Source organism: Athene noctua, chromosome 7 (assembly GCF_965140245.1).
Source record: "Athene noctua chromosome 7, bAthNoc1.hap1.1, whole genome shotgun sequence".
Classification (NCBI taxonomy): Eukaryota; Metazoa; Chordata; class Aves; order Strigiformes; family Strigidae; genus Athene; species Athene noctua.
Window position 1 is genome coordinate 40383583 of NC_134043.1, and position 13441 is coordinate 40397023.

General features: G+C 45.9%; 1 protein-coding gene across 1 annotated transcript; it reads right to left on the reverse strand.

Annotated features, from left to right (window-relative positions):
• Positions 1 to 228: 228 nt before the first annotated feature.
• LOC141962316 (hydrocephalus-inducing protein homolog) lies at positions 229 to 11251 on the reverse strand. Its single transcript, XM_074910280.1, has 3 exons — positions 11050 to 11251; positions 5095 to 5219; positions 229 to 463 (listed from the first exon to the last, which is right to left on the reverse strand). Exons 1-3 carry the CDS (start codon positions 11148 to 11150, stop codon positions 252 to 254), a joined length of 438 nt encoding a protein of 145 aa, XP_074766381.1. The 5' UTR covers positions 11151 to 11251; the 3' UTR covers positions 229 to 251.
• Between the last annotated feature and the right edge of the window lie 2190 nt (positions 11252 to 13441).

Consider the following 13441-nt stretch of genomic DNA (forward strand, 5'->3'; position numbering starts at 1 on the left):
CCACAAATGCAAATTGGCTGAGGAAATCCAGTCACTGCAATCAACCTTTCCTCCCCAAAACACCATCCTCAGCTGGAGTATGGATGGGAGCTGGAATGGGAGGCACTGAGCTCCGTTACCCTAAAGCCCAGGGACATGCAACCTGATGTCATAGATGGTTTACTTGTCTTAAACCATTCAATGCACCAATACCCCTTGAGGCCATACGTTCGTTTTACCCCTGGGCATTGTATCTTGCTGAAATTAATCTTTCAAACGAACCTCAGCTTCTGATAATCCTCCTCTTCCTGAGTAGAAAAAGCCTTCCACTGGAAATAGACTTTGATTTCACTCCGATTGTGAATCACTACAGATCTGTGGTTTGACAGCGTTAGGTAAGTCTTCTCAACTGTCAGGGAGCTCCTGGCCAGCCCGATGTTGACATCTACAGCTGCTCCATAAAGGCTTGTGTGAATATCTTCACCTGGAAAAAAGCACAGGAGAGTCTTTGTTCATCTCACTTGCTGATGGAAGTACGAGGAACAAAGCAAACCACCAGTAACAGAAGAAACTGTTACAGCTTTTAGCTGTATTAGCAGTTCCACAGATTAGCAGATTCATCACATCCTGACAGCTGCCTGTGTACAGAATGAGGATGGCAACACTGTCAGCACCTTATTTCTGGGTGTGTTTGTAGAGATTTATCCCCAAGGCGACAGTATTTACAGTGAGATTTTTCCAATGTGCCCAGGTGGCCTTTGGGTTGCCATTCCACTCAAGTCACAGGGAATTCTGCATCCAAGTCATTCAGGTGACTCTGAGGAGTCCCACCTCAGTGAGGGCTTGCCCAGTGTTGTGTCTCTCTTGATCCCTTGTTGCTGACACCCAAAGATGCCTGGGGGCACGTGGGCAGGAAAGGGAAGTTCAGAGGAACAAGTGATAGCCCAGGGCAGGATGGGACACAGAAGAGAGCTTCACTGTGTTGCAGAAGCAGAGCCCTCACTTGCTGTGGGTTTGTGAAGATGTCTTAAAACAAGACTGGTGGGGCACGGCCCACCCCATCCTGCCCACTACAGCCCTGCAAGCCCATTTCCTCAGCCAGGACCCTGTTGCTTATGCCTGAGTCTGCAAATCTACACTGCGTCTTCCCACGCCATTCAACGACCAGAGCGAGGGCATCTTTGCTTTCCACCTCAGACCCCACTGAAGAGGAGAGTGTCCCCGGCTGTGCACATCAACTGACCAATGACTGGGGCCTTGCTGGAGTACCTGCCAACACATCACCCTCCCAAACAGACTCCCACCAAAGGCTCCCTCCTTTCCAGAGTTTTCAGACCTTCCTTCTTCCCAGCCAAGTAACTCCTGGGAGCCAGCTGAGCAACTTCAGTACCAAGCCCACTCTTCCTTGGAAAGAAAGGAAAAAAAAGCACAACGTGCACTCACCACGTACGACAGGCAGACAGAAAAATCCCTTTGCAAAGTTTTTAAATGCCTGATAGCCCAAGGAAAATCTAGAGAAGGCTCTTGTACAGCATCAGTTTGGCTTACACCTTAGGATAACATGGGAAACAAGACCTTCTTTAAAAACTCACAGAATAATGTCAGTTTCTAACCATCTGCCAGCACTAAACACAAATTAAAAAAAAAAAATTACATTGGTTAGTGCACCACAGGGGAGCTTTGGATTCAAAAGGGGCTGCTGCTTAGGAAGTGGAAGATTTCCCCACCTCTTAGAACTTGTAAGCAGCTACCATAAATCTGCCTGGTGTGGAAGGAATGGAGAAGTGCACGAAGATGAACAGCTGCAGACTGGAGTGGCAGTGGCACACAGCGGTGGGCATCAGAAGCTCATGGTCTGTTGCCATGAATTTAGCTCAACAGTAACTTAACGCTACTCACAGAAATATCAGAGCCCCTGTAAACACTGGCACAAGACTAAGATTAAAACCAGAAAATGGTTTCTGTATTCCCACCCCGGTATCCTGCACAATACAGGGACGACTCAAGTGTGTAACGAGGTAGGGACTTTGCTCAGGCAAGTACTGAGCCTCCTCCATTCTGGCTGAAGTCAGTACAAATTGAGAACACTCAGCAACTTGTTTGAGTGATCTCAGGAATAGAAAATGCAGCACAACAAGGGCTAAACCTCAGTTAAACCCTGCTGCCTGTCCACATGCATCAGTGGATTTACAAAGGAGAAAAAAGAGAAAGGAAAAGGCTTTATCTAGAGACTACATCAATAGGATTTTCATTTCATTTTCAAACGAGTTCCTGGAACCCACTGATTGTAAAGCCAGCCTTGCAAGACAGATGACAAGACCCTTGGTCGAAAGGGGGTTCTTAGAGGAAAGAGAACAGAGCTCTACAAAGGTGGTTGTTTTCTCCCAAGCCTACACAAAACTGCAGATGACTATCACAGCAAGGCAGTGCTTTTCTCAGATGCTTTATCCTCATGGGTAGCTGAGATGTTCAGAGGTGCTGGCACATCTGCACTACAGTTACTTGTTCAGCCTCAAACAGCAATAAACAGCCAGGGCTGGGATTTCATGAGTTTCCTGCATGTGTACAGTGACCACTAACACACCGCCAAGCCCCTGCATGGGTGGCCTCATTACCAAAGTAAGCCTGTTCAGCCAAACCCAGCACCAATTCTACCTGAGGAAAGGGATTCAGCATCCCAACATGTTTACATTCCCAGCTGGAGTGTAAGCTGGGATTTTTCACACCCAGATCCATGTACATGGGGGAAATGGAGGAGTTGGGACATGTAAAGCAGTGAAGGTCAAATTTTCATTGTAAATCATTATGCTCTTAGCAGCAAAGACATTTTCTTCACATTCACCTGTAAAGTTTGTAGCAACACAACTACGACCACGTGGACAGTCTATCCAGGGGACAGCACCTGCACTCCTAACCAGAACAGTGTAAAGGAGGCACAATTCTAATCAACCAAATAGCAGGCAAAGGGAAGAGCTCCATGTCTGCTTAAGCAATGCTAGGGACAGATTTGACTCAAGTTCAGCAAAAATTAAAGCCATACAACACGCACCTGATCCTGTATCAGTCACACTAACAACAGTGGGATTCACTGAGAACTACTGCCACTTGTGAGCAAGTCAGTACAGACACACAGTAAAGCAAGGAAAACAACACCCTACACTGATTTTTTGCTCTTAGTGCTGCTGTTTCATAAGAAACAGTCTGTTGGTGGCTCTGAAAGAGCAACCCAGCTGCTTTTTGTATGCGAGTCGCAGGGAGTCTGACAGCGCAGGACAAAGCAGCCAGGGCTCGCCCCACCAGGCTGGGTAACACAGTCTGGGGCTCTGCACTACACCTGCAACAAGCAGCTTTTAAGACTGATTGATTAAATGCTTTGGTTTCACTTCAGCAATTAATCTCAGCAGCCTTTTACTTCTTTGTATGCTTCAAAGTTTGAGAAATAATCCCTTAGTTATTGCTCGCTCTCCTTCTCAGTCAGTGGTTTATTGAAAAATAACTGCAGCACTGTACTGACAGGCAGGAACAAATCCTGCCTTCATCTCCCAGGTAGCTGCACCATGTTCTGGGGAAGTTGCCCATCTCAGAGCCTGCAGATACTTTGGTCCCTGTGGCCTGTCCATGAAAATCACTTTTGCAAAGATTAACCATGGAGGGATCAGGTGTTTCAGTAAGAACAAGAACTCAGGTCTTCAAAGCAAGCTGTGAAGATCCCAGCCCTGGATTCTTCCCTTGGACTTTTCATTTCACCAGCCCTGACCTCTAGTGTAGTTAGCCCTGATCCAACCCAGAAAAAGATCTATCCCTCTGAAGTTTATCCTATAGGTTCCCTAAATGCAGACAAATGAGGCACCTTTTGTTGTTTGCTGAAATTTCGGTTGTTCTGTCAAGAAAGTGTTACCCAAACCAATGAGCTTCTCTGAATGAGCATAAACCATTCTCTCTGAGTATGTCATTGACTGAAAAATATTAAACAAAGCTGTGATAACTCAGAAGGCTACAAGGAACATTTGGAAGATATAGGAGCATTTCTATAACTTCCAGAAACTCAAGACAATAAAATGCTCATTGCTGGGCTAAAGCATCACAGTCGTACCTAGGTGAGGACATCACACTTCCCAGGAACGAAGTTCGGGAATAGGGACAAAACAAACCTCTCTTTCAGGCAAGAGAAAATGCACACCAAATGCACAGGCAACTGAGGAAGTGTCTCGATCAGCATCACGAGATACCTCTGCTTAACCAAGGCAGACAAAAGCATTTTAACATCACACCTTTTCTTATTTCCCACTTACTCTTAAAGTGATTTACAAAGCTCACACCATTTCTGTTGCCCGAGCTTGGCTTCTCATACCCTAGTATAAATTTTATACCTATCTCGGGAGGCAGTGAGCACTCTCTGCCAAACCTCATGAGCCCTCAAGCCCTGGCTGCTTCAGTCCTGATTCTTTGAAGTGTGGGATGTAGACGGGTAGTGGGCAACATAAAAAAAAGGGTCTGTGGCAAGACAACAGAGAAGCAGTACAGGGGACAGAGATGTGTAAGAGATAGGGGATGTTTAGAGAGAGTCCAACAGAGACATGCATTCTCCACATTCCACTTCAAACAGAGCATTGTCTAGGAATAAAACTTCACACCTGCATGTGCACACTGCAATGGAAAATCAAGGTTCCTCCTTCCTCCACTCAGCAACTCCCAGGAAAGCAGCATGCCAAAGATCTCATTCTTGCTTGAGGGGGACCCACTTTAACAACTCCCTAAACACCAACTGTTTGTTACTTTTTCCCCGAGGTAAAGGACAGGGGAGGTACACCTGGAGAGGGAATTAAGGTGGCTGCGACAACGGGCAATGATGGTAGATGACTGTCATGGGGCGTGCTGGGTGGAGAACACTGTGCTGACAGCAGGGATGGACCAGCACACAGTCACACAGGACACACAGAACAGGCTCAGCCTTTGCCCCTTATCTGCTCCCTTCTAAGCACTGAGATGTGCAGAGGTTTTGAAAGAAAAACTTTTAGAAGTAGTTTGCAAAGCAAGTTTAACATTATTCTGCTTAGAAGGGGCTCTGTTCTGAAGGATGCAGAGAGCATGCACCACGCAGTGCCCAGAACTTACCTGTGTCATTGTGAACTACCAGGGACCCAGAATGATCCCCTGTCTTCAGCGGGTGAAACTCCACTGTCACTTGCATGGCATCACCAATCCCAAGAGTCCTGATGGAGGGATCCACAGAAAAGGGGCTGCAAAGCAGAGAAAGAGACACATCAGGGCTATTGTGGGCAATCCGGGGACTACACTCCTTTTGCAGCCTACTCCACTTCAGCTCACTTGTGCAAGCAGGAAGCAAACAAGCCACAGCCAGTAGAAAAGAACAGAACATAGAGGATCAGAAATGGTGCTACGGACTCTCGCTTCTGAAGAGATCCAGCTCTCCAAACATCCCGTGGTGTCCAACGACCTCACCTCCCCCATACTCTGCATCCCCTTTTCTGCAGGGAGGCTCAGGAGTCTAACCGCTGGCAATACAGCCAGAGGACGGATTCTGAGGAGCACAGAGAGGGTGAGAGCTATCTGCCTGCACAACCTGACACTGACTTCCTCAGGACTCTGTCTTTTCCTGCCACCTATAAACTCAACCTCAAGAGATGCAGGGCACTACCTGTCCCAGTGAGACTGCAGCCTAGCAATCAGACAGGAGGGACAATAAGTGTCTTTCTGAAAAACAGAGTAAATATGATTTAATTTGCAGAATTTATTTTTTTACCTTGAAAACATCCTAGTTTAGCCTAAGAAAGGGCACGTTTCATCAGCATTACAGTGAAAGCTGCTCTAAGAAAAGGAATGATCAGAAAAAGCGGAATAAATGCAAACACAGATTAGAGAGATACAGTGACATGGAAACAAGACAAGGCAGGAGGATCCCTTGTACAGCCTGAACCATTAAACTCCCGGCTACATGAAGTGCCATTACCAGGAGCACATCAAGGTGAGTTTAACAGGAGGTTTTCTGTGTATCCACAAGCACTGCAATCTGGGACTCTGGGTTGTAATCCAAGCTCGATAACTGTTTGCTTGGCCCACCAGGCAAATTCTGTGCAATGCATTGGAAATAATTATGAAAATCTGTTGGGGTACTTTGGATTTAATATGAACAATTATGATTTGTCACCAGGTAAATGGCTCTTGGCTGACAGACACAAAACTCAGTGCTTTAATGCAAAGGGACAAGTCAGGTGAAACATGCTTCTGCAGTTGGGCTTTGTGGCTCTTCTACAGCCCCACTTAGAAAACAGAAGTTATTGCTTTTAGTGCTTTGCTGGTGGTCAATTTGTCACCTTAAAAACATGCTCTGGAGACTTTTACCATGATTAGAGCATGCAACACACAGAAAAATACTGAGAACAACTGGAGCCATGCATAAAATGAACTTTTTTCATGTAAGTAGTGACAGCTGATGAAATTGCTGGAGTTTCTGCTCATTAAGGAGATGTTGCTGCAATTAGGGGCCTGCCCTGCTCCCATTAAAACCAGTGAGTGCATTGCCACCGAAGCACGGGGCTGCAATGTTTGTGTGCTGGGCCTGAGTCTCTGGAGAGAGGAAGAAAGACAAGGCACCACCAGCCTCAGAACTGGGCTGTTCTACACAGTCCTGCATCTGCACTGAGGGTTATGCCAGGACTGCTGCAGGTCTCTGCCAGGACTTGGGTGGGATCATTGCTTGGTGTGGGAAAGGCAGAGATTTTTTTTTATTTTTTTTTTTAACTTTCAGAAATGTTGCCAGAACAGATAAGCTGCCAGTTAAAGGGGATCCTAGGCAACACTTCAGCACTACCTCCCATCCCATCACCTTCCTGCGCCTTCCCCATGTCTACGTACTCCTGCCCTCAGATGGATGGGATAGGATGGGAATAACCCTCCTGAAGATACTTTCACCTTTTCAAATTGTCAGAAGAGGATCCAGCCAAGTTCAGGACTTAGTTCTCAGGACCAAGAAACAGAGCACAAATCAGACACTGCCTGTCCTACATCCCATCCCATGCTGTACCCACAAGACAACTCTCTTCCTGCTGTAGCAGGAGCTCGTTATCCCTCACATGGACCTGGTTCTCCAAGACCCAAAGATGCAAGCTCCCTGGTTAAACTTAACTCCCCTGAATTTCAGTCACCGTCACTAAGCTGTTATCTGCAGCCTACAGATGAGATGCTAAGGAGATGTTCCTGACACACCGTCATAGCCAAATGAAAACCACTGCCAAGAGATGACACTAGCGGGATAGACATTGGCTTTTTATCCATTAAGTGTGAGCTGTTCTTTGGGATAATTCACATCCTGTTAGATCTATTCTTTTAATGAATCACTATTGCTCCTGAAAGACAGAAAAGCTAAGGTTTGGAGGCTTTTTAATAGCGCATTTTCTTCTGACATGCTTTTTAACTATGTCCATTTGTAGGTTTGTTTTGTTGTACAACATCTAGACTTTCGCAAGCCCAGATCTCCCAATGGCACCTTGCAGTCCCCAGCTTGTATAAACTTATCTAGCCACACCAACTGAGGAGAGACCTGCCCATCAGTACTTGCTGAGATCTTTCCTGTTATCGCCCTTCAGAAAGAAAGCAACACTAGATTCGTAAGCAATTTCATAATGATATATTTTGGCATTTACATCTTGCTTACTTTCACCAGGCAACAGCTCCCCATCTTGACAGTTGGGCATCCCGTGATGATACCAGAGGCCAAATACTCCTGACAGAATTGAGAAACACGACTGACAAGTGAACAAAGCTGGCAGTTCTGTGGCCCAGGCTCTCAAACCACCATGCTGCCTGTTCTCCTGAACCACACCTTTGGAACACACAGTGTGCAAGGAGGCTGCAATACACTTCAAGTGCTGTGGAGTGTTTATCTCCTGCAGCCAACCTTTCTTTGGTCTACTGGGGCATTATAAAATCATTTGAGTTTGGGAAAATAGATTTCATTACAAGCTACCTCCAAACCCAAGGAAGACAGTAAAATTACTGGTGATTGAATTGCCTCTTCTGTCCACTAAGATCTATTGCAGGAAAAAACCCTAACAATGGTCATTTAATCTTCACATACATTATTTTTTTAGTAATGGTATAACAACCAAAGTCAAGCAATATAACTTTTCCAGTAAACCCAGTCCGCTACAGTCAAAGCATCCAAGACTCCATCTCTGTGCTAAAAAATCATGTGTGGAATCGGCATCACGCAAGGTCTGCATTTCCCTCTTTCACTGCACCTAGGCTCAATTTTCATGTCCTTGGATGGTCTTTGCATGTCCTATGGGAACTCGCCAGTCTCACGCCCCCATGTAGCGTATGGGTACTACAGGGAGGGATGCAATGGGGCTCGAGGCACTGTGCCTCGCAAGATAATTTCCTGAGCCTTCAGAGCTTGGTGGGGACATTCCTAAATGGATCTTGCCTCAAACTGATCCCCTCTAGCCCCATAGCATGTCACAGCACAATGTCAGCCATGTCAGGAAAAGGCAGTGCTGCACTGAGATCTGCTTCCAGACACCCTTTTCAACTCGAATGTACTGGAATGACATTTCTCTCTGTGAATGTCGTGGAGCAGAAACTCATTATCCTGCCTTAACAAAGAGACAACAGGAAGAGACTTTCTCTATTTATACTATTATTACTTTTTATTACCTTGCTATGCAGCTAAGAGCTGGGTATGGACATGCAGAGGAAGGAGAGGCACTAAGCCAGACTGCATAACGGGGAGTGCTTTGGTGGTTTTCTCCCTTCATGAAAAGTGGTCAAAATGCGGCCATGCTTCTGGTAGAAACCATGGCAAGGGAGAGCTCCAAACGGGAACAGCAGAAGGATGCTGAATTGGCCCCATGGCTTCACTTTAGAGCCCTTCCCTGGAGGGAAATGCACAAGAGAAAACATCATAGCCTTCAGATAAATGAGTAACAGGCAGGGAAAGTTATCATGAAGTGACCAGATGCAAGAGCTGAGGGGAAAGGTTAGGATTGGAGATGGGCTGAAAAATGCACTGAAGGTGAAGGCAGACAGGTTATGCTTGATGCCACAGAGAAGGAAATCCAGAGAAAAGCTGCATGTAAACGTGATATGAGCAGCACGATGGACTAGGAAATGATGGCATCTGCAGCTGACTTGTGAATGGGCAAGAGCCTGAATATGCTCAGGCCAGAAAACACAAGTTGAAATTGTTTAGAGAGATAATAAAGGATACAGAGGTCACCTGATGGATCTATCAGCTTAGACAAATCTCGCAATCCTTCTATTCCACTAATCATCCTCCTCCTCCTCTCACATGCAAGCATATATTTTTAAATACTCTTTTAAGAGTGTTTAAAAAGAAATCTGAATGAAAGTCAGGAAAACTTAATTAGAATAAAATGCTACTTATGTTCAAAGATTTAAATCACCTGTTTGAAATTTCAAAGTGGCTTTCGAAAGTTCATCATGAAATGGAAGAGATGGCAGATGCCCTCAGCTGACAAGAAAAATCATATCAGCTTTCCATCCCTGTACACATGCAATCCAGTTGCTCAGAATATTTTTTTGTGTAGTTTGAAATAAAACGTTTGCAATGCTTCCCATTTCTTTATTGCAAATCAGGGTGGAAATATTTGCTCAAGTTCAGAAACTCTTAAAATCTGTATCAAGGAGGACGACATGTGCTGTATCACGCAATAGAAGAGTTGGAGAGTCCACTGCAAAAAGATGCTAGACTTTACTGAGTATTTGTTTTGGTGGCAACAACTAGATCTGGAGATCCCAGAGGAAAACTGTGCAGTGATTTACAAGTTCCTGTCTATGTGTTTCCACAGGGAAAAGAAGCAGCTTCCTTAAATAGCATCCTAGAAGCATGCTTCAGTAGCCTTGCCAGGCTTTGGTGGAAGCTCCTCTTGAACCCTCATGTTTCACAAGAGAAAAGTAAAGAGTAGCCTTTTGAGCCCTGTTTTCCTGGAGAAGAAGTTGAAGCAACTCAGGTGCACCAAGTCAGACTGCTGGTCTTTGCTGCATTCTTGACTTCAGCTCCTACACCAAGACCTCTGGGACCAAGCAAGTCACCATGAATTACCAGCCAACTGAACTAGTTTCCCTGCAGCTGCATCACCCTCTCCCATTCAGCAAACTGGGAAACCAGTGACTGTCTTCTGAGACCAGAAGGAGCAGAAGAGGCTGTCCACAACACAACTCATGTAAAGCATTTGATTCGGGACCACTGGAACACCATGTGCTTGCAGCCTCCCAGAGCATGGGTGTCTTTGGCCGACACTGGTATGGAACCACTTCAGAAGACACTCAGGATCAGGAGGTTGCAAGCTGGATACTTACAGATTCAAGCACTCTCCCGGAAATCTGGGAGAGATAAAGCTCTAGAAGAAAAGGCCCCCAATCCATGCACCAGACACTTGCTGCATCTTTTGCCTGTGCTCTCATTAGCATGCTGCTTTGGGGCTGTGGTGCAGATTTGAAGCCAGTGGCTGCTCATCTCCACCTGAAAGTTCATTCTACTTAGTATCTGGTCCCAGGGACCAGACCAAACCTACTGGAAAACAAAGTTCCTGGACCACACAGTTTCTTGTCAGGGCCTCAATACCAATTGCTTTGATCTACGATCTCTAATGGCACTTGCATATAAAGACACAGCTGCTGGTAAATTCTTAAATGTCTCTCTCACCAGCTCACAGCTTGCCCATCTCTTAACAGTGTGTTCGGTCTACAGGAACCGAATTCCTAGAGCTGTCGCCTGCCACGCAGCATCTTACACAGCCCAAGGACAGCCAGGTTGCCTGCCTTCGTGTGCTCTTTCAATCTAACAGAATCCATCTTGAGAGATGCTGTGTTGGAGACACCACTGCAGTACAAAACCTCGCTGCAGCATGCAGAGTTTTATCACAGGTTGCATCATGCTTAAAACACTATAATCAACAACAAAACCCACATGTCCTGCCTGTTTCCAGCTACGGATGCAATACAGCAGCTCAGATGCTCTGGTTCCTTGTTGTTACCAACCATGTTATCATGCAACAGTGTTTGCACAAAGATGACGAGCTCCTTTACCTCTCAGCGCTGATGCGGTAGCGAGCCTCCCAGTTACCCACGTTGCGAACGAGTAGAGTTTTCTGGGAGCTGTACTTGACTGGACAGATGGAGAAGTTCATCTGGTCAGGGAAGTCCAGGATAGCTTGGGCACCTATAGCTCGGATTGGCACAATAAACTTTTCCCTTTCTGTGATGCAGTTGAGCTGGTAGAAATAATCCTGCAGGGAAAGAAACAATCTCAGCACAGTGCATTTAGTACCATCCCATGGCAGAAAAAAACCTGCTGGTTTCTATGACTGTAACAGTAGCATCCAGTAACATCAAAGAGATTTTTACCTTAGGGACCTTTCATTCCTGTAGTGTGACTTGAACAAGGCTGTTAACTTGCAAAGAAGAAACAATCTCATTGATTCACCTGCTTTCACAGCAAGCTGGCAGAACCAGACAAAATTTTCTGATACTTTGATTTCGAGGTAAGAAAACAGAGCAATTTCATGGAACGGATTACAGCAGTAACAAGAACCCGCTTTCATCACCACCGCAGATGATCAAAGGCTCAACACTGGGCACTCAACCAAGTTGTGCCACAGCACTAACTCCAATCCCAACAACGCAGTGACCTCACTGACGCTGGCCTGGGGATGCTTAGATGCCTTTTCAAAAGGACTTTGCCACGTGCACAACTAACACTCAGTCTTTGGTGAAATATTTAACAAGCTGAACATGGGAATTTTTTTAATGTCAGGTGAGTTTAGGGTAAGTGTGTATTTCCCACCCCTTCCCAGAGCATTATAGGGAAAAGGCTGGGGTCACACACCCTTAAAAAGCTATCTGATCCATCTCCCTACCCCAGAACTGGCTCAGCTCTACACCCAAACTATTCCTGCAAGATGTCTGACAAGTACTTAAAAGCACTAACAATTCCAGCCCTGCCCTCAGCAGCCTATTCCAGCTCTACACTAACTTAAGAGTTCTTCCTGTGCCTAATCTCAGGTACACGAAGCCAAGGCTAAAGCAACAAGGATTTGGCCTCAGAGACAACCATGACCTTGAGAGAGAAAGTTGCCTCTTACCATTCACGCACAGGCAGGCACGTTGCGTGCTGAGCCCCCTCTCCAGCGACGCTCTGGGATGCTGCATCCTGTAGGCTGGAGTCAGCTTTTCAGAGTGCCCTGACCTTCAGCCACACTCTGTGACCCACCAGAATGGGACACTGCACCAAGCTGAACGCAGCCTCAGGCCAAACCGGGGGAAAGCCAAGAGAAGAGGAGTGCCAGGCAGAAGCTGGCTGTTCAGGCTGCTGTGAACCCACAGTCCTGTGAGCATTTGCAAGCTGAATAACCCTCCCTTGGGAAGAGACAGAAGCTGCAGTTCTCCACTGCAGCACTGCCCTGCATTAACAGCTCTGCTAGGCACTTGCTTACAGTCTATGGGTACAGCTGGAGCCAGTTTACAGCCTTGTTTTACTTTTCAACTGCAAATCCTTAAACGGTTTCAAACCAGGTTTCTAAATAAACATGCCTGGGTAAGAGAGGGGTTGCATCGCCTCCACGCTTTAAAGATTCTTTTTAGACCCACCAGCTTCAGTCTACAGATTTTCATGAAAATACAACTTCATCCTTAATACAACTCCTCTCCCAATTTCAAGGAAAACACCTGTCACTGTACAATGGTTCCTCTTCTCTCATTCACCTTCAAGAAGCAATAAGTTACAAGCTCTGGCCTGCGAAGTATCACCACTGGCATTTGAATTTCACCCAATGAAATTGAAGAACTGCTTGTGTCTCAGAGGTGTCAGTTCAGGCTCTTTGCAAACTCAGGTTAACGTTAATTACTGTCACAGTGACAGCAGCCTTCACTGCCCAGTACACCAGCACACACAGGGGTCGGTTTTGCTGTGTAACCAATCCTAAATACCTCACTGAACTTGCAGCAGACAACTGCAAAGAAGAGATCCTTGTAGCACGAGGTAACATAGCAAGTCAAGCAGGAAAAGCTCCCTACTGAAACCAGGCTATCATAAAAACTGGAAAATAAGGGCCATTAAAAGAGAGGAGAGGCTGGAGGATGAAGACAGCTTCCCATGAGAAGAGGTGGCCCTTCTCCTGCCTTCCTCAGCCACCAATTCACAGCAGGCTTTGAAATCAGTCACTTGGCTCCAGGTTCATTTTACACAGGGCCATTTGCCTCGATTTTCTGCCCCTTTCCCTCCTGCAAAAGTCATCTTAAAAGGATACTTGGAATAGCTTCGGTGTGGTACCAAACATCTAACAGCGCCCAACTGAATTTTAATTTCAGTAATGCAATAACTCATCAGCCTGTCATAATTCATATTAACGAGCATTAATTCAGTCTCCACTGAGCAACAGTAGTGAATTTGGCAAACCTTACAGACTGGACTTGTATTGCT

Bases quoted from the DNA above. Each gene is read 5' to 3' on its own strand.
- LOC141962316 (XM_074910280.1), bottom strand. From the start codon at position 11,150: ATGAACTTCTCCATCTGTCCAGTCAAGTACAGCTCCCAGAAAACTCTA. The intron at 5,220-11,049 runs GTAAAGGAGCTC...TCTGCTTTGCAG, and splicing joins TACCGCATCAGCGCTGAGAG to CCCCTTTTCTGTGGATCCCT. The intron at 464-5,094 runs GTAAGTTCTGGG...GCTTTTTTCCAG, and splicing joins GGTAGTTCACAATGACACAG to GTGAAGATATTCACACAAGC.